The sequence below is a fragment of the Pseudophryne corroboree genome, chromosome 4 (genome assembly GCF_028390025.1).
Source record: "Pseudophryne corroboree isolate aPseCor3 chromosome 4, aPseCor3.hap2, whole genome shotgun sequence".
Taxonomy (NCBI): Eukaryota; Metazoa; Chordata; class Amphibia; order Anura; family Myobatrachidae; genus Pseudophryne; species Pseudophryne corroboree.
In genome coordinates this window covers 433,885,318-433,906,479 of record NC_086447.1, presented here as the reverse complement: position 1 = coordinate 433,906,479, position 21,162 = coordinate 433,885,318, and the positions used below count along the sequence as shown (strand labels likewise).

The following is a 21,162-nucleotide window of genomic DNA, read 5'->3' as shown; positions in this document are numbered from 1 at the left end:
AATTTGCGTATGGTCGCTCCCGCGGATCTGCGTATTAGCGCGTGGTATAAGTATTTACGGTAGAGTTTGTGAACACATGGAAAAGCCATCAAAACACATTACATATTTAATCCAAATAGTGCACATTTTTACACATAGCCTCCCTGCACTACAGCAGCAAGTTACAGCAGTTTAAATGGTTTCAGAACAAAGGGATTCACCTTTACAGGATAGGAGTGGACAGAACAAGATTATAAGGTGGTGTTTGGTATCCAGCTGTAGGGTATTTTAAGGGTAACATTCCGGTGTTGGTTTGAGGAAGATCGCATGTTCCTGAGGATAGTTATGTGCAGGAGCAGAATATAGATATAAACTGTATTTACTGTACATTATGTATGTGGCGGGAATCCAGAGGAGACCACCCACAAGAGCAGTTGGAACAGACATCGCCCACCTATTCAAACCGACCTATGACCTCTCCTGTACTGTAAATGACCATCCATGTGTCCAATGGACAAAGAGATTACAGTGTCCATTGTGTTAAGTTTTGGAAGAATTGTATAAAGAGAGCCTGCTGCAGGCCTGGTCAGACACAAGACTCACAAAGTTATCTATTAGATGACCGAGGACCGGACCGGGAAGCGCGGCGAATCCAATCACGTATGTACCATTGAATGTAGCCATTATTCTGTTGTATTGTATGGTTTATATTGTAACCCCCTTTCAGCAATAATACGCTGTGGTTTCGGAACCCAGTGGTTTAACTACAGACTGGTGTCGTGTCTTTCTTTCCCTGCTAAGCTTTAAAGTGTAATAGCATTGCACTGCATTGCTGCATAAGGTTTAAAGTGTATTCATTGGGTGTGTACGCGCTGTGTGTACTTTGTACCGTCAGCGCGGCGTTTGTACGCAGAGTCCGTACACGGTACGCGACTCTGTACGCTAACCGTGTGAAAGGTGCGTAGAGTGTGTATTAAGTTTAGCGGCCGCAGCGGCTCCATGGTAAAGTGTATTTAAAGTGTGTATAAGGTATAGCTTTTCATTCCTGTATATAAATCAGCATTCTCAATTGGGGGCTCCGTCCGGTTTTCCACATACTCACAGCCTAACAGGTCACAGCAGACTTAATCTATCAGCAAAAGGGTGGACAGAAAGTATCCTACGTATCCTTTTCCTGGTCAATGGATACACTGAAAACCCTACTTATTTGCTGATTAGATGGCGTCTGCTGTGTATGGTTTGTAGAGATGCTGGTAGAACCGTAAAATAAACAGGAAAAAAGCTATTTAAAAATCTGTGAAGTTTTTTTTTGGCGCCAAAAGCGTACACAGCACCCATACTCTTTGTATACCCTCACATTGTTGCCATAACATTCAGATTGCTAGATTCATTTAGACCTGTGTGAATCCGGAGATATTTGTTGCTATATAGTTAAAACTAAAATAAATATTTAAGCACAAACGCAGTCTGGCATAGTTGTAAAGGTTTATACAGAAAGAAACTGTGTTGTGTTTAGTGGACAATAGTAGTTTTATTGCTCACATTTATAGAGTTGTATGATTTGTGCTATTATGGTTTTGTACACGTGTCTCGGACAAAGTACGGAACTGCACACGCGGCGTAAGAGACACGCACGGTTGCATGTTTACGCAAATTGCGTAAGAGTACGGGCGCGAAGTACAAATTACACAATAGTTAGTTTAGTTTAAAGGTGGGACAGTAGCCACGCTACAATAGCACAAAACTACCCGGTTTTTAAAAAATTTTAGTATAAAAACAAAATTTAGTATAACATTTTTTTATTTAAATTGCCTCTGGGGGTAAAGCTGCCAACCTGAACGAATCCAAATTTTCTGTACAGAAAAACAAAGTATATTTGAGTGAGTGAACGTATTGAACTCCGGAAGTCGGGTCCCGTGGTACATCAAGTAAGAGGAGGCTTGGTGGCGTGAAGTGGCTGACTCACGTTAATATAGATTGAAATACGCAAATCGTGAGGTGATTTGCAAAGGTGCGTGATAGTGCATAAGTATTGCGAAGTATTGAAGTAAAAAGGTTTTTTGTATTGCGCTCCGGGCTGAGGGTCGCAGCTTGTACATCGACCCGTGGTTGTACGGCAGATAGGTAACAAGTACCTATACGCTGTGCGATTGGACTGTGCATTTGTGGGTGCGATTTATATAGCGCAACTGGATACCCCTTTACGAGCTTTTGCGTAAAATCGCGGTACCATTAGCGCTGTATAGAGCATACGCAAGTGTGATTTGTGTATAAGGTTATAGGGAGTTTTCGCTGGTCTCTCTCAGGAAAATCTCCAGCGGTGTATATTTACTGGAATAGGTAAGTCACTCCTAAACACTTCCAGTAAATAGAAACCAGATAGGGCCTCGCTGAGTACGCGGTGTTCACTATTGGAGTGAGTCGTGGTACTCAGTGGAGAAGGAGCGAGTGAAAGCGCTAGGTGTCTTTCACCGTTTATCTGCGGTGTGCATTGGCGATTGCGTTTATTGGCAAAAAGTCCGCGGTAGGATCCAATTGCACAAGCAGTGGGCGTTCAGTAGCCAGGGTTCAGGCTGAAGAAGTGGGACCGAAAAGGTCAGATTTGCGACCGAGAGGGTCAGCAAGGTTTATTATGTGTGAAAAGTATGGTTCACACACGGAGGCTTTTTGCAATGAATGGGTATGTATGACTAACAAAGATAGGGAACCATTCCTTTGAACCAGAGGTATTACAGAACTTAAGGATAAGGATATGTCTGATAAAATCCAAGAAACAAAGGATTAGACATACTGATTGTTTACATTTTATGGCAGTAAGAGGGGGATATGCAAAGGGAACAAATTCGCAAAACAGGTTCAAAACCTAGCGGGAATGAGAACACAAACACACCATTGTCGACACAGGTCGAAGGGGAAGAGATGGCTACAGTCAATGGTGTATCGGTAAATAATAGTAGTAATCAAAAACAATGTATTAACCCTAATTTTTGCAAGATGTATCCTGTTTTGAAGTCTTTCCAAGGTTATAGGTCACAAGAAGATGAAGGATCCAGCCAAATTGCAGCTCTCCTCCAAGCAGTCACCTTGCAGGGAACTCAGGTGGGGCCTGTCCAACCAGGTAGAGCAGTAACAATATGCCCCAATGAAAGAATTGGTGAGGTCACAGCTACCGGTAAGTATGAGACAGTTCATTGCACAGAGACAACAACACCTCACAGTAAACAGATTAGGAACGGAATGGTAGAATTACACCATGTCTTGGAAATAGTAACTCCCAATGGGGGAACCGATAGTCAGGGAGTAGTCCTTACCAGGAATAATGCAATGTAAAACCCGTGGCCCAGAGATGAGCTGCGATCAATCATTTCAGAATTCCCCGACCCTCGGAAGCATTTAGCCAGATGTCAGAAATTTATCAGAGATCTGGGTAATGCGTATGAACCAACAAACAAACACTGGCGGATATTTTTGAAAGCGTGCTTACCCCCTAATATTGACACCCAAAAATGTATCACTGATTGTAGGTTAGAGTCGGATAGTCTTATGACTGACAAACACAATCAGGAGAACTTAGAGCAAATTAACATGCAACTAGAGTTGTATTTCCCCACAACTGTTAAGTGGAGAAAAATTTTCTCCATAAAACAGAGGGAAAATGAAATGACATCTGAATATTTCCATCGGGCCCTGCAAATAATGGATAGATACATTGGGGTATCAGATACAGGGAACGATGCGAATTATAGGGAAGTGGCTGTCTCTGTGCTAATGGACGGACTCAATAAGACAGTAAGGGACAGGGTACAAACATTTTTGCCTGATTGGAGAGGGGCCACAGTAGCTTGTCTTAGGGTGTGTACACATGGTGAGATATTTTCTTGAGATTTTGACTATATAGTCAAAATCTCAAGAAAAGTTAGTGCAGATTGCAAGGTGAAAGTCACCTTGCGATCCCGATTCCATCCCGATGCGCGGCCCCGCCAGGTCAGCATCGCAAGAGAAGATAGACTGTGCAGGCAAGTCAATCCTTGCTAGATCGGTGTACTATCTAGTTCATCTCACATGTCAATGACATCTCACATAAGCCAAAATCTCACATAAGCCAAAATTATAAGCACACATAGTCCATATCTCAAGAAAAATTAGTCAAGATCTGTGCTATCTTGGCTCCAGGGAGTTCAAGGGAAATCGCAAGTGAAAATCGGGCATAGCAAGGATCTCACCGTGTGTACACACCCTTAGAGAGTGCGCGATTGAACACCATAAAAATATTGCTAGGCGTAGAGAACTGCAGGAGGAGAGGCTGAGGATTGAAAGAATACAGGCTCTTACACCAAAGTCTCATCAGCCTAAACCCCAAAACCCGGATAGTAAGAAAAGACCTAGGATATGTTACACTTGTAGGAAGGAAGGGCATTTTGCCAGAGATTGTAGGTATAGTAGAGCACATAGCCAATATAGACCCCTAGACAGAGAAAACAAGCCATGTTATTAAACACATAGACGGGATCAAGGGACATATAGTAAGGAATCACGAGCCATATAGAAGACACATTCGGTTAATGGGAAGAACAGAATAAATGCAACCTTACCCTTTTGACAGAACTTGCTGGGGTTAGGAGGAGGCCTCTAAACTTTTGCTTCTCTCTCTAGCAGAAGTGACCTCTAATTAACTTAACAGAAGATTTGTTAGAGATGGTATACATATAGAGTGCTCCCGCCCAGGAAACACAAAGTATGTTGGATACCCACGAAGACTAATGTTGCATTTCACTGTTTTAGATGCATGTCCATCACAGGTAGAGGAAATTATCTCAAAGATACCGGGTTCCCTATGAACTTAGAATGGACAGGACACTGGATTGATGGCTGGGATAGTCCCAGTAGAGATATAACACACATAGAATTTTTTTTAGGAGAACAGACCGAGTAGAGCATCATTCCCCCGTAGTGCCCAATCCAGATGTCAAATTTTGTAAACTATTTTTTTGCCTCTACAAACTTATCTGTTACTAAATTCTATGAGATTTGTCTTCAAAGTTTCCTCTTCATCTCTTACGTTCACCTACAGGATTACAGTTCGGACGCCACATGCCTACTCGGTCTTTCAGAGCTCTGCCCAAAACCAGTATATCTCACCAGCATAAGGACATAAGAACACCAGTATTTATGCAGTGTGCCTGGTCATGCACAAAGGGTGGAGAATGAGAATACTGGTGAAGGGAGACTGTGCATAGACACCGATATGCATGATGGTGTGACAGCCTAATGGTGAACGCAAATCTGACAAATTTTCTTTTTATTATTTCCCCTCTCTTTTCGCTTTCCACAGACGGTTTACTTCACACAACTGATAATACACAACAGTTAAACGCATTGAAATGCAAGATTTGTGCTCTTTACAGGAAAAGGCAGTCTGGAGGTCAAAGGGGTATGGCCAGGAGTCCTCAGGACTTTGGACAGGTGGACACGGTAAGCCAGTAGCCCCCAGAGCATATCTTCCAAGCTTAGCTGAGGCGGCACACGGTCTGACTCATCTGGGTAAAGAGGGTATGTGTAAGCTGGTGAGAGCCTACTGGTGTGCGCCAGGATTCTCTTCTCATGCAGGTAAGAGAGCAATGACATGTTTTACTTGCTTGAGGAAGAATATTGGAAAGTCAATACCAACAGAGCCATCCCATATCCCTCAGACAGACGGACCTTTTCAGGTAATACAAATCGATTTCATACAGTTACCACCATGTAGGAATTAAAAATATGTGTTAGTTTGTATTGATGTATTTTCCAACTGGGTAGAAGCATTCCCTGCTGCCACAAATACTGCTACGTTCACTGCAAAGAAAATTGTGCAGGAATTTGTGTGTAGATATGGTATCCCTAGAATAATTGAAAGTGATAGGGGTACCCATTTTACAGGTGAAGTCTTTCAGGTCATGTGCAAGCTAATGGGAATTAATAGCAAGCTGCATACTCCGTACCGTCCACAGGCGAGTGCAAAGGTGGAGAGAGTGAATAGCACTATTAAGAACAAGCTGAGCAAATTAATGGCTGAAACTGGATTGTTGTGGCCAGAAGCTTTGCCACTAGTATTGTACAGCATCAGAACCACTCCCAGGTCTCCCCTTAACCTATCACCCTTTGAAATTCTTTTTGGTCGACAACCTCATGTAATGATAGACCCCCCCAGGATGATTTGAAATGTAATAATGAAGTGACTGTGAAATATTTGGTTGGGATGAGCCAGCAGCTGAGAAATCAACAAAGAAATTTAAAGCTGGTGATTCCTGACCTACCGAACAGTAATTGTCATGACATTGAACCTGGGGATTATGTGATGATTCGAAATTTCTTACGCTCAGGTTGCCTCATAGACAGATGGGAAGGACCATATCAAGTCTTGTTAACCAGCACAACAGCATTGAAGGTCGCCGAAAGAGAGACTTGGATCCACTCGTCCCACTGCAAGAAGGTCGCTGACCCGGAGAGAACTCGTGACAAAGAGCAGAGTGTAGAGAATCTCGTATCACTGGAGTGTCTGTTCCGGGAAAGTTAAGAGGCAGGACTGTTGAAAGGCATCTGAGCACAGAGAGTAACAAGAGCTAGAACGGTTGTCGTACCACTTTCTTTTTTCACCTCCCCCTGTAGTTTTCCTTTCTTTTCTCCTTCTTATTTTCCTCCTTTCCCCTAACGAAATGGATCGATCACAAGAGACTGCGTTTCGGGTTCTGTTAGTAATTCTGGTTTTGATAAGGACAGTATGTTTTGGTGAGGGTCCCAGAGAGGTCGAGCAGGGATCTGGAATAGGTTCTGATGGCAAGTATGAATTTGTAGGATCTCGGGATCAGCGCATCACTTTAGTAAAGGCTGGCATCAGTAAGCGCTCTGGTAGTCAGGGAGCTCGGAGGCACTGTGAGGGGTTATTGTCTGATGAATATTGTATTTGTAGGAATTGTGAGAATATAGTTGAGGATGGGTGCATCCAGAGATGTCAGTCCAACCTTAATATCGACATGGACCGTCATCCGTTGAGTGATTACCACTCACTAGTGGGTAAGGTCTTAAACCAGACAGAATGCTGGGTGTGCTCACAGGTACCTCAAGGTCAGAGCAAGTCAGGATTAGTACCGTACCCTTTAGCAATAGATGAGGTACTCGAATTATGGGGTGGGAGACCGGTGGACAAGAAATTCTATATTTCTAGGCCCCCTAGTTTGAAGCTCCACCAGTATCATGTAGACAGGTCCTTATTGTGTTTTAATATTTCCAATTACCGAAAACCGGGAAATTGGGAAGTGACGTGGAATAACCAGACAATGACCTTTTCACACAGAGCTGATAGGATACCCATAGACTCTGGACTTGTACGCCAAATAGTTAACAGTGGGAGGTATTTTCGGTATAGGTATACTCGTGGAAGCAAGACCATGTGGGTTGGAAAAGTATCGCCAGGGTATTGTGCTCATATCATCCAGCCCGATACTTGTACTGAGCAGATGGGAGAACTAGGGATTGGTTTCTTCACTTGGAAAGTTTGTAATATGGTGATGTTATATTTTGTCCCCTATGTTCTCCCAGATGATGCCTATTTCATATGTGGGAGGAAGGCGTACAAGTGGCTTGCCCCGAGCTCAGAGGGATTGTGTTATATTGGGAGAGTACTGCCAGAGGTCATGAACATAACCCATGATAAGATGAAAGACATTCACCGCAGTGCTCAGGCTCATTATACTCATACTCACTATGAACACATCATCAAGAGACACCTCATAGATAGGACAGAGCACGCAGCCTCTGATTTGATCCACGAATCCACCGGGATTCAATTCCTTCTCGCATTTGACGTCACCCGTACTGCCAGAGGAATTATAAATTATAGGTATATCGATGCGCTAGCGAACTTGATAGATAATATCACTGAGATGTATGACGACACCTTCAGGTATACGGGAAGGGAGTTACAAGCTTACAAGCACAGGATGGTCCTTAATTATATCACAGCCGTGACAGGTGGGTACTGTGTTACTCTGGCAACTCAATATGGTGTGAAGTGCTGTACGTATATTACGAACAGCACTGACGACCCCACGGAGATCATCGATCAAAAGATGGACGATATCTTGCAGTTGAAGTGGGAGTTCAGGAGGAAGCACAACCTTACCTTAGCGACTGTGAGTAATGAACTGACCGGCTGGGTCTCATGGTTGAACCCACGAAATTGGTTCTCAGGTTTAGGAAAGTGGGCTCAAAATGTTATTATGAGTGTAGGGAAGTTTCTCCTTTGTATCCTGGAAGTCGTCATAATTATTGGTTCGATATTTAGGTGTGTTCGAATTCTGACGCGGCGCAAGCACGGCACAAAGTTGATGAGTCTAAGGAGCGAGGGTGCTGTTATAGCAGCAGATTTAATTTATGCCCCATCCATAGAGACAGTGTTATGATAAGGATTGCAAATGAATTTCATGGCCTGTTTCTTTCACCCGTTTTTCTTTTGTTTCCCCCTCTGCCCAGATACATCCATCCGGAAAAGACATCAGCCCTACCCAAAATGTTTATGTGAATGTATTTTAGATATGTGTCTTATCTTCATCTCTGCAACCTCCAGTTAACAGCACACATAGTCGACAGGTGATATCCACATATACTAGCACTCACATATGTTTCCCCCTCCATGTATCATCAACTAAATGTGCACCCCATTTGTTGGAACAAGAAGCCGAAAAGAGCTCGGTAGTGTTTGTTGGCCCATTTACAGACCCTTAGTACGGGATGAGAAGGATTTAATGTATACTTCGCAGTACCTCGAAGCTTATTTATAACATATACGGCACGATGATACATGCCCCTCAGACATGGATTCATACATACATGCTTTTTACTATCCCACTAGGTCATACATTTCCCACCTACAACTCTCCCCGATCATCAAAGCTTCTGTAGATATTGTATAGATATTTTTCTGTTTAGTGATTAGATAGTGGCAGTTATTGGTGACTGCCAAAGGGTGGACTGTCAAAGTCAAAAAATATTGCAGTACATACATTACGTACAAACTACACACAGATGGCCTCCGTGCGCGTACTTGCTCTGCCGTACGTGCGCATATTCGCAATTTGCGTATGGTCGCTCCTGCGGACCTGCGTATTAGCGCGTGGTATGAGTATTTACGGTAGGGTTTGTGAACGCATGGAAAAGCCATCAAAACACATTACATATTTAATCCAAATAGTGCACATTTTTACACATAGCCTCCCTGCACTACAGCAGCAAGTTACAGCAGTTTAAATGGTTTCAGAACAAAGGGATTCACCTTTACAGGATAGGAGTGGACAGAACAAGGTTATAAGGTGGTGTTTGGTATCCAGCTGTAGGGTATTTTAAGGGTAACATTCCGGTGTTGGTTTGAGGAAGATCGCATGTTCCTGCGGATAGTTATGTACAGGAGCAGAATATAGATATAAACTGTATTTACTGTACATTATGTATGCGGCGGGAATCCAGAGGAGACCACCCACAAGAGCATTTGGAACAGACATCGCCCACCTATTCAGACCGACCTATGACCTCTCCTGTACTGTAAATGACCATCCCTGTGTCCAATGGACAAAGAGATTACAGTGTCCATTGTGTTAAGTTTTGGAAGAATTGTATAAAGAGAGCCTGCTGCAGGCCTGGTCAGACACAAGACTCACAAAGTTATCTATTAGATGACCGAGGACCGGACCGGGTAGCGCGGCGAATCCAATCACGTATGTACCATTGAATGTAGCCATTATTCTGTTGTATTGTATTGTTTATATTGTAACCCCGTTTCAGCAATAATACGCTGTGGTGTCGGAACCCAGTGGTTTAACTACAGACTGGTGTCGTGTCTTTCTTTCCCTGCTAAGGTTTAAAGTGTAATAGCATCGCACTGCATTGCTGCATAAGGTTTAAAGTGTATTCATTGGGTGTGTATGCGCTGTGTGTACTTTGTACCGTCAGCGCGGCGTTTGTACGCAAAGTCCGTACACGGTACGGGACTCTGTACGCTAGCCGCGTGAAAGGTGCGTAGAGTGTGTATTAAGTTTAGCGGCCGCAGCGGCTCCATGGTAAAGTGTATTTAAAGTGTGTATAAGGTACATCTTTTCATTCCTATATATAAATCGGCATTCTCAACGGTGAGCGCAAAGAGTCAATTTGAGGGTTCGCTGCGCTCGCCACGCTGAGGGCTTGGTGGCTCACTGCACTCGCCACAGGTTCTATTCCCACTCTATGGGTGTCGTGGACACCTGCGAGTGGGAGTAGCCTCTGTGCCGGGATTTCGGCATCGGTATCCTGACCGCCGGGATCCCTACAGCTGGCAATTTAACTTCATCACGAATCATTAGCTTTAATTACAAAGCATATAAATATAAGGTTCTATTTATCCACATGTTTTATAATTATTGATGGTTGATTCGATTTATTATGTTTTTATTATACATTTCCCAAATGTTTTTGATTTTAAACGAGTATTTTTTTCATGTCGTAATAACAGTCAGTGCTTGTAGGTTGCTTTGGCCATTTTTACACACTGAGGTCCATAATTCGGGTGTAGTATGGTATGCCGGCGGCCTGGCTCCCGGCGACCAGCATACCGGCGCCGGGAGCACGACCGCCGGCATACCGACAGCCTGGCGAACGCAGTATAACACTGAAGATGGCTGCTAATCTAGAGTGGGTTTCCCAGCACATTCACGAAACATCAGAGCATGTTATACTCTGAGAAATGACAAAGATACCAATGGATCAACATGGACAATGTTAAAGTTTGTGTCTCTACAATCAGAAAAAAATGTATGGCTCTGAGGAAAGGCTAGCCAAGAGAAAGATCCTTCCCTCCCAAAAAAATAAATACAATTAGAATTTCAAAGTCAAAAGATGAGACCAAAGTGGAGTTATTTAAACTTGATGCACCATGTTTAGTCACAGTCTAATTGGCACTTGAGGTAACTTGTCCTCTGTTCTGGGTGCAGACTAGAATTGAGCAGAATTAAACAGATTCAAGGCACTTTGATAGTCCCCTTGCCTCTTTGAGTAGCTTGTACCCATGGCCTGCTTGTACGGTAGCAGGAAGAAATCACCAGGGCCAGCAAAAGAGTGGGAACATATTTTATTATATTTACAAAGTATTGTTCTTGTGGCATTGATCCGTTTTTCTCTTTGCTGTTGCAACAAAGGTTCTATTTGATTAATGGAACCATTTACTGGACTGTTATGGAATATTTCTTGTGGTAGTACTGACTTTACAACACGTTTGGTGTATCTTTTTGTTTGAACAAAGTAAGCTGTATTTACTGCCAGCTGAGATTAGGTTATCCAATTTAAGGAGTCAATGTCAACTAGATAATTGTTAACTATGTCCTGATAAGTAAAAACACAGATTTGAAAGAGAGATGCTTTTTTCTTCTCATGAATCTTTGTAAAATACTAACTACTCGTATAGCTCCTCTTTAAATTAGCTGCTGGTGTACAGTAGGCTGCAGATCCCAAAACACTAATCTCCTGTGACCTTTCAGTCAGTCAGGAAAATCTGACAAACTTTTGTTTGATGGCAAAGATAGTTTCTTAGGTTCATAGTGAGCACGTCACACTCCCTTCATACTCATTTATTATGAACAAAACCCTGCAGTGCTGTAGTCCGTTGTAAATCAGACAAATTTGCACATAGGGAGATGTATGAAGGGGCTGTAGTTAATATCCTGGCGGTCGGGATCCCATCCGCCGAGAATACAGACAGCTGCACCAGGGCTATTCCCACTCGCAGCTGTCCACAATACCCATAGAGTGGGAATAGAACCTGTGGCAAGCGCAGCGAGCCACCGAGCCTGCAGTGTGGCGAGTGCAGCAAGTCTGCAAGGTGCTTTCTAGCGCTTGCCCCACAAGGGGCTTTTTAGCACTTGCCCTGCTGCTGGCATTCTGGTGGCTGGGATCCCAGTATCTGTACACTGACCTCCCATCCCCAACCAGCATGAATGTATTAAAAAATGATAAGCGCATTTTAGAAATGCCAATTTGTGATAGTAGTGGCGATATTGTGCGACTTCTTTTTAAAATGCGACCTGGGAGAAGTGCATGGAAAGGTGGGAATCCATCCTAGGCACATAAAAAGTGACCACTAAGATAGCAGGACCATATAGAAGGTTGTTAGTGGTTATAAGGAAATTACTATTTGAAAAGTGATAGCAAACATTTTTCAGCAAATGAAAGTTTTTCCAGCATTTTGAGGTACAAAAAAATGTCTGTATAATGTTTTTTCAGTGTTTTTATACATTTGTAAAAATCTGGAATAAACACTTTTACAGTTTCTTTCATCTGCAAGTTCTTAAATCCCTCTCCCATCAATACAACACCTCCAGGTACTTGTCTGACATAATTTACCCCATTATTGAGCTTTTTAGAGAAATTTGCCTGAAACAGACGTCTTAATTGGCGAAATTATGCTAATTAAACCCTTTCTAGTGCGTGATAATTAATTAGGAGAGTGCATCAGAGGTTCTCCACTGTGTATCTTCCCTACTCATTCACCTGCTCAGGGCGCGCACAAAAGATGTGAATTTCATCTTGAAAATCAGTGTGAGGTTACAAATGTAATTCGCAGTTGCGGACCCAACTCGCACATAATTGGATAGACCCCTTAATGTAACATAACATAGTAACATAGTTGGTGAGGTTGAAAACAGACAAGGGGGTAAATTTACTAAGATGGGAGTTCTATTTAAGATGGGATGTTGCCCATAGCGACCAATCAGATTCCAGGTATTATCTTCTAGAAGGTGCTAGATAAATGAGAAGTAGAATCTGATTGGTTGCTATGGGCAACATCCCATCCTAAATAGAACTCCCATCTTAGTAAATTTACCCCAAGTTGTCTATCGAGTTCAACCTGAATGTGACTTTGCATGTAGATAACAGGTACTCTTTGGGGCAATTAATTGATTTTTTAAGCACCTATCACTAGATTGTGCCCGACAGCGGTAATTCAATTATTCAGCCATTCGGCGCAATCACCACCGATATTTCTGCTCACAGCCTCCTGAGGTGGTGGGCAGAATGTGTTAAAAATGCACTTTTCGTAGGCACTATTTTAGTTGGGTTTATCCGATTTGAGCTGCTAAACCTGGTACTTTTGGGTTTTCATCAGAGCAACAGTTGAATTGCTCTGATGGGTGACCGAAAAAAACCATTTTGATTGCCCCCTTTGGCTTCTGTTATGAGTTACATATACATTTGTGAATGTTACAGTACTAGGTTTTTATTTTTATTGCATCATCTTGTATTTCATGATTTTTCTCTGACGTCCTAGTGGATGCTGGGAACTCCGTAAGGACCATGGGGATTAGCGGCTCCGCAGGAGACTGGGCACAAAAGTAAAGCTTTAGGACTACCTGGTGTGCACTGGCTCCTCCCCCTATGACCCTCCTCCAAGCCTCAGTTAGATTTTTGTGCCCGGCCGAGAAGGGTGCACACTAGGGGCTCTCCTGAGCTTCTTAGTGAAAGTTTAGTTTTAGGTTTTTTATTTTCAGTGAGACCTGCTGGCAACAGGCTCACTGCATCGAGGGACTAAGGGGAGAAGAAGCGAACCTGCCTGCTTGCAGCCAGCTTGGGCTTCTTAGGCTACTGGACACCATTAGCTCCAGAGGGACCGAACACAGGCCCAGCCTCGGAGCTCGGTCCCAGAGCCGCGCCGCCAGCCCCCTTACAGAGCCAGAAGCAAGAAGAGGTCCGGAAAAATCGGCGGCTGAAGACATCAGTCTTCAACAAGGTAGCGCACAGCACTGCAGCTGTGCGCCATTGTTACTCAGGCACACTTCACACTTCGGTCACTGAGGGTGCAGGGCGCTAGGGGGGGGGCGCCCTGAGCAGCAATGTAAACACCTTGGCTGACAAAAATACACCACATATAACCCCCAGGGCTATATGGATGTATTTTAACCCCTGCCAGAACTCACCAAAAAGCGGGAGAAAAGGCCGCCGAGAAGGGGGCGGAGCCTATCTCCTCAGCACACGGGCGCCATTTTCCATCACAGCTCCGCTGGAAGGACGTCTCCCTGACTCTCCCCTGCAGTCCTGCACTACAGAAAAGGGTAAAAAAGAGAGGGGGGCACTAATTTGGCGCAGTTTTAATAATAACAGCAGCTATAAAGGGAAAAGCACATTTTATAGTGGTATTCCTGTCTATATATAGCGCTCTGGTGTGTGCTGGCATACTCTCCCTCTGTCTCCCCAAAGGGCTAGTGGGGTCCTGTCCTCTATCAGAGCATTCCCTGTGTGTGTGCGGTGTGTCGGTACGATTGTGTCGACATGTTTGAGGAGGAAAATGAGATGGAGGCGGAGCAATTACCTATTATAGAGTTGTCACCCCCTAGGGAGTCGACACCTGAGTGGATGAGCTTATGGAAGGAATTGCGTGACAGTGTCAGCTCTTTACGAAAGACAGTTGACGACATGAGACAGCCGGCTACTCAGCTTGTGCCTGTCCAGGGGTCTCAAATGCCATCAGGGGCTTTAAAACGCCCGTTACCTCAAATGGCAGACACAGACACGGATACTGACTCCAGTGTTGATGATGAGGAGACAAACGTGACTTCCACTAGGGCCACACGTTACATGATTGAAGCAATGAAAAATGTATTGCATATCTCTGATAATACAAGTACCACTAAAAAGGGTATTATGTTTGGTGAGAAAAAACTGCCTGTAGTTTTTCCTGTATCCGAGGAATTAAATGAAGTGTGTGATGAGGCGTGGGTTTCCCCCGATAAAAAACTGATAATTCCTAAAAGGTTATTGGCATCATACCCTTTCCCGCCAGAGGATAGGGCACGTTGGGAAACACCCCCTAGGGTGGATAAAGCGCTCACACGCTTGTCTAAACAGGTAGCACTACCCTCTCCTGATACGGCCGCCCTAAAGGAACCTGCCGATAGAAAGCTGGAGAATATCCTAAAATGTATATACACTCACACGGGTGTTATACTGCGACCAGCAATCGCCTCAGCCTGGATGTGCAGTGCGGGCGTGGCGTGGTCGGATTCCCTGACTGAAAATATTGATACCCTAGATAGGGACAGTATATTACTGACTATAGAGCAATTGAAAGATGCATTTCTATATATGCGTGATGCACAGAGGGATATTTGCCGACTGGCATCAAGAGTTAGCGCGCTGTCCATTTCTGCAAGAAGAGGTTTATGGACGCGGCAGTGGTCAGGTGATGCGGATTCTAAAAGGCACATGGAAGTATTGCCTTATAAGGGGGAGGAGTTATTTGGGGTAGGTCTATCAGACCTGGTAGCCACGGCAACTGCTGGAAAATCCACATTTTTACCCCAGGTAGCTTCTCAACCTAAGAAGACGCCGTATTATCAGGCGCAGTCCTTTCGGCCCCATAAGGGCAAGCGGGCAAAAGGCGCCTCATTTCTGCCCCGTGGCAGAGGGAGAAGAAAAAGGCTGCAGCAAACAGCCAGTTCCCAGGAACAAAAGCCCTCTCCCGCCTCCGCAAAGTCCTCAGCATGACGCTGGGGCTTTACAAGCGGACTCAGGCACGGTGGGGGCCCGTCTCAAGAAGTTCAGTGCGCAGTGGGCCCACTCGCAAGTGGACCCCTGGATCCTTCAGGTGGTATCTCAGGGGTACAAATTGGAATTCGAGACGTCTCCCCCTCGCCGTTTTCTAAAGTCTGCTTTACCGACGTCTCCCTCAGACAGGGAGGCAGTATTGGAAGCCATTCACAAGCTGTATTCCCAGCAGGTGATAATCAAGGTACCCCTCCTACAACAGGGAAAGGGGTACTATTCCACACTATTTGTGGTACCGAAGCCGGACGGCTCGATGAGACCAATTTTAAATCTAAAATCCTTGAACACTTACATACAAAGGTTCAAATTCAAGATGGAGTCACTCAGAGCAGTGATTGCAAACCTGGAAGAAGGGGACTATATGGTGTCTCTGGACATCAAAGATGCTTACCTACATGTCCCAATTTACCCTTCTCACCAAGGGTACCTCAGGTTTGTGGTACAGAACTGTCACTATCCGTTTCAGACGCTGCCGTTTGGATTGTCCACGGCACCCCGGGTCTTTACCAAGGTAATGGCCGAAATGATGATACTCCTTCGAAGGAAGGGAGTTTTAGTTATCCCTTACTTGGACGATCTCCTGATAAGGGCAAGATCCAGGGAACAGTTGGAAGTCGGGGTAGCACTATCTCAGATAGTGCTGCGACAGCACGGTTGGATTCTCAATATTCCAAAATCGCAGCTGATCCCGACGACAGCTCATCTTCTAGAGGGCCGCAGATTCGGCATTCAGGACTGGGTCCTGGTGACCACGGATGCCAGCCTGAGAGGCTGGGGAGCAGTCACACAGGGAAGAAATTTCCAGGGCTTGTGGTCAAGCCTGGAGACATCACTTCACATAAATATCCTGGAGCTAAGGGCCATCTACAATGCTCTAAGCCTAGCAAGACCTCTGCTTCAAGGGCAGCCGGTGCTGATCCAGTCAGACAACATCACGGCAGTCGCCCACGTAAACAGACAGGGCGGCACAAGAAGCAGGAGGGCAATGGCAGAAGCTGCAAGGATTCTTCGCTGGGCGGAAAATCATGTGATAGCACTGTCAGCAGTGTTCATTCCGGGAGTGGACAACTGGGAAGCAGACTTCCTCAGCAGACACGACCTCCACCCGGGAGAGTGGGGACTTCACCCAGAAGTCTTACACATGATTGTGAACCGTTGGGAAAAACCAAAGGTGGACATGATGGCGTCCCGCCTCAACAAAAAACTAGACAGGTATTGCGCCAGGTCAAGGGACCCCAAGGTACTGAGAATCATAAGAAGGAGAGGAGTAAGGACTATACTCGTGGCTCCGGATTGGCCAAGAAGGACTTGGTACCCGGAACTTCGAGAGATGCTCACAGAGGACCCGTGGCCTCTACCTCTAAGAAGGGACCTGCTCCAGCAGGGACCCTGTCTGTTCCAAGACTTACCGCGGCTGCGTTTGACGGCATGGCGGTTGAACGCCAGATCCTGAAGGAAAAAGGCATTCCGGATGAAGTCATCCCTACCCTGATCAAAGCCAGGAAGGATGTAACCGTACAGCATTATCACCGTATTTGTTGCGTGGTGCGAGGCCAGGAAGGCCCCTACAGAGGAATTTCAACTGGGTCGTTTCCTGCATTTCCTGCAAACAGAACTGTCTATGGGCCTAAAATTAGGGTCCATTAAGGTTCAAATTTCGGCCCTGTCGATTTTCTTCCAGAAAGAACTGGCTTCAGTTCCTGAAGTTCAGACGTTTGTCAAGGGGGTACTGCATATACAGCCTCCTTTTGTGCCTCCAGTGGCACCTTGGGATCTCAATGTAGTTTTGGGGTTCCTAAAATCACATTGGTTTGAACCACTCACCACTGTGGACTTAAAATATCTCACATGGAAAGTGGTAATGCTGTTGGCCCTGGCTTCAGCCAGGCGTGTCTCAGAATTGGCGGCTTTATCCTATAAAAGCCCTTACCTAATTTTTCATACGGACAGGGCAGAATTGAGGACTCGTCCTCAATTTCTCCCTAAGGTGGTTTCAGCGTTTCACTTGAACCAGCCTATTGTGGTACCTGCGGCTACTAGGGACTTGGAGGACTCCCAAGTTGCTGGACGTAGTCAGGGCCCTGAAAATATATGTTTCCAGGACGGCTGGAGTCAGAAAATCTGACTCGCTGTTTATCCTGTATGCACCCAACAAGCTGGGTGCTCCTGCTTCTAAGCAGACTATTGCTCGTTGGATTTGTAGTACAATTCAGCTTGCACATTCTGTGGCAGGCCTGCCACAGCCAAAATCTGTAAAAGCCCATTCCACAAGGAAGGTGGGCTCATCTTGGGCGGCTGCCCGAGGGGTCTCGGCTTTACAACTTTGCCGAGCAGCTACTTGGTCAGGGGCAAACACGTTTGCTAAATTCTACAAATTTGATACCCTGGCTGAGGAGGACCTGGAGTTCTCTCATTCGGTGCTGCCGAGTCATCCGCACTCTCCCGCCCGTTTGGGAGCTTTGGTATAATCCCCATGGTCCTTACGGAGTTCCCAGCATCCACTAGGACGTCAGAGAAAATAAGAATTTACTTACCGATAATTCTATTTCTCGTAGTCCGTAGTGGATGCTGGGCGCCCATCCCAAGTGCGGATTGTCTGCAATACTTGTACATAGAGATTGTTACAAAAATAGGGTTATTATTATTGTGAGCCATCTTTTCAGAGGCTCCTCTGTTATCATGCTGTTAACTGGGTTCAGATCACAGGTGGTACGGTGTGATTGGTGTGGCTGGTATGAGTCTTACCCTGGATTCAAAATCCTTCCTTATTGTGTACGTTAGTCCGGGCACAGTATCCTAACTGAGGCTTGGAGGAGGGTCATAGGGGGAGGAGCCAGTGCACACCAGGTAGTCCTAAAGCTTTACTTTTGTGCCCAGTCTCCTGCGGAGCCGCTAATCCCCATGGTCCTTACGGAGTTCCCAGCATCCACTACGGACTACGAGAAATAGAATTATCGGTAAGTAAATTCTTATTTTTTTTCCTATGCAGCATTTGCTAAGTCTACTATTGAGAGCAAAGGACTTCTCATAGATAAAAACAGCTTCCACCTTTTCAGAGCTGATAGTAACAATGATCCCCCCTCGGTCAGCACCCACCCTGAATACCTCTTCTGCGAGATCAGATTGGATATTTACAGCTGAGGAGAAATGTTTGGCTTGTCACTCACATCTGCTACTGTATGATCATAGTATACAATGCTAAGCAGATCTGATCTATACTCCCGCTACAATCTATAGAACTGGATTTAAAGGAAATGAACACATGAGGCGAGATGTAATAGCGTCTCGGATTTCCGGAGGTGTAGAATGCCGGCCGATTTCGGACATTCTTTTTTTCGTTGTCTTGTAAATGATGGTTGCTTTAAAAATAAGTCAGAGATCGGCTGGCTTCCCGCACCTCCGGAATTCCCAGACGCTATTACATCTCGCCTATGGTATTGACAATAATGTATTTTATATAAAGTTGGAGCCAAGACTAAAATAACACTTTTAGTACTTGATTAGATTAAACGATTAAGAAAAAATGAATACAGATCAAAAACGTTAGTGGTATAATAGATCTACAATGTCTAGGTAGACAGTAAATAGGTTGACAACATATGGTCAACATGCATTATGTTGACAGGTACAAAAGGTCAATATTGGTTAAGGTCGACAGGGCGGTGGACGACACACATTTTATGTTTTGTTTTTTTAATGCCAAATCTTGTATATTCCATGTTATATGACCACCATCAGTACAACTGTGTACCCTCGGAAGGTTACTATTCCCAAGTTGTCCACGTGGATAGTAAATCATCCAAATGCTGGGAAAACCTGAAAACCGCCCAAAAATGTAGACAATTTGTATGTTGACTATTGTCATGTCGACCTTTTGAACCTGTCGACCTTAGGCACTGTTGACCTGTCATCCTAATGCTTGCCAACCATACTATTGACGGTCTACTTAGACATTGTAGATCTATCACCTGGATACCATCAAAAGCTAGGTACTGCTTAGTATGATAATGTAAAGCCGCATCAGTGTAACTTCATTTTCAGTTCTGAAAAGGAGTTGGAGGTAAAGGGATCTAATTTGATTAATAATCAGTTCCATTTAACTATAAACAAAATCTTTCTCTTAACAGGTGCAGGCTAAAACTTTGAAAGGCAAGACTGTAATAGGGGTGGCTGCTGGAAGGTTTCACACTGTGTTGTGGACTAAAGCAGCTGTGTATACAATGGGACTCAATGCTGGTCAATTAGGTACATAATCACATTACAAATAAGTTTTCATTTCAGAATTCTGAACTAGTTTGGAAGCTTCAATTCTTTATTTCCTGTAGGATATTTGCTAGACCCTAACGGAGAAAAGCACGTCAACTGTCCTCGGCAGATCTCTGCTCTGCATCATAAAGACATCAGTATATCTCTTGTGTCTGCCAGTGATGGAGCTACAGTCTGTGTCAGTGAGAGGGGAGACATTTATCTCCTTACCGAATACCAGTGCAAGAAGCTAGCATCTAAGTAAGCGATTATTCTTTTTCTTCACGTTTCATATTATTGCTGTGTTTCCCTGTCACAAACTAGTAAATGTTGTTCTTTGAACAGGCAATTAAACTTAAAGAAGGTCCATGTTTCTGGAGGAATTCTAGATCATAAGGCAGATACACAAAGTCTCAAAGAAAATGGTGGCCAGCCTGTTTGCTTTCTTGCCTTGGATCAAGCCGGCAGAGTAAGTCTGACTTTAATGATGACATAATGTACATTCAATAGATGTGCGCTGACATAGCCACAGTTACATGTAATTCAGAAAATGTGAAATGTAACTTACCCTCAGATGTAAATTTCATAGTAGTTGGGTATGGAGGCAGTGGCATCCCGACATTGAAAATCCCAATAGATCCTGGTGAGTATTTTAACCCTCATCCTAAACCCAACCCTAACCGCCCCCTACGGCAGCCAAAACCTAACCGTCTTCCCCTCTTCCTGCAGCTTAACCCCCCTCCCCCTAGTGCCTAACCCTAACCCCCCCAACCCCAGTACTTACCATTGGGATCTGTTTACATGCCGCTGTCTGCATTCTGACCATCTGGATTTTTTCTGCCAGGATCCTGACCACATCCCAGGTATAGGGATCCTACCCTTGTAAATTAATATTTTAACACTATAACAATGTTTACACATCATGTGTGTAATGTTCTATGTGTTTGTGTTCATTACACATATACAATACTGTACAAAAGTTTTAGGAAGGCGCGGAAAAAATTCTACAAAGTAAGAATGCTTTAAAAGATACAAGTGTTAATAGTTTATTTTTAACAATTAACAAAATGCAAAGTGAGTGAACATAAATCTAAATCAAATCAATATTTGGTGTGACCACCCTTTGCCTTCAAAACATCATCAATTCTTCTAGGTACACTTGCACACAGTTTTTGAAGAAACTCGGCAGGGAAGTTGTTCCAAACATCTTGGAGAACAAACCACAGACCTTCTGTGGATGTAGGCTTGCTCAAAACCTTCTGTCTCTTCATGTAATCTCAGACAGACTAGATGATGTGGCTCTATCACTTCCAGGACTCCTTGTTCTTCTTTACTCTGAAG

At 44.3% G+C, this 21,162-nt stretch overlaps 1 protein-coding gene across 5 annotated transcripts in view; it reads left to right on the top strand.

Moving 5' to 3' along the window:
- Positions 1–21,162, top strand: part of IBTK (inhibitor of Bruton tyrosine kinase) — a 325,853-nt gene that overhangs the window by 54,218 nt on the left and 250,473 nt on the right. For all 5 annotated transcript variants that reach the window (XR_010176005.1, XM_063916884.1, XM_063916885.1 and 2 more), the window contains 3 exons: positions 19,704–19,821; positions 19,902–20,082; positions 20,167–20,290. Coding sequence is in view for 4 of the 5 variants with exons in the window: in XM_063916884.1 (XP_063772954.1) it covers positions 19,704–19,821; positions 19,902–20,082; positions 20,167–20,290 (423 nt within the window). In the remaining variant the exon portion in view is untranslated. The remainder of the gene's footprint in view (positions 1–19,703; positions 19,822–19,901; positions 20,083–20,166; positions 20,291–21,162) is intronic.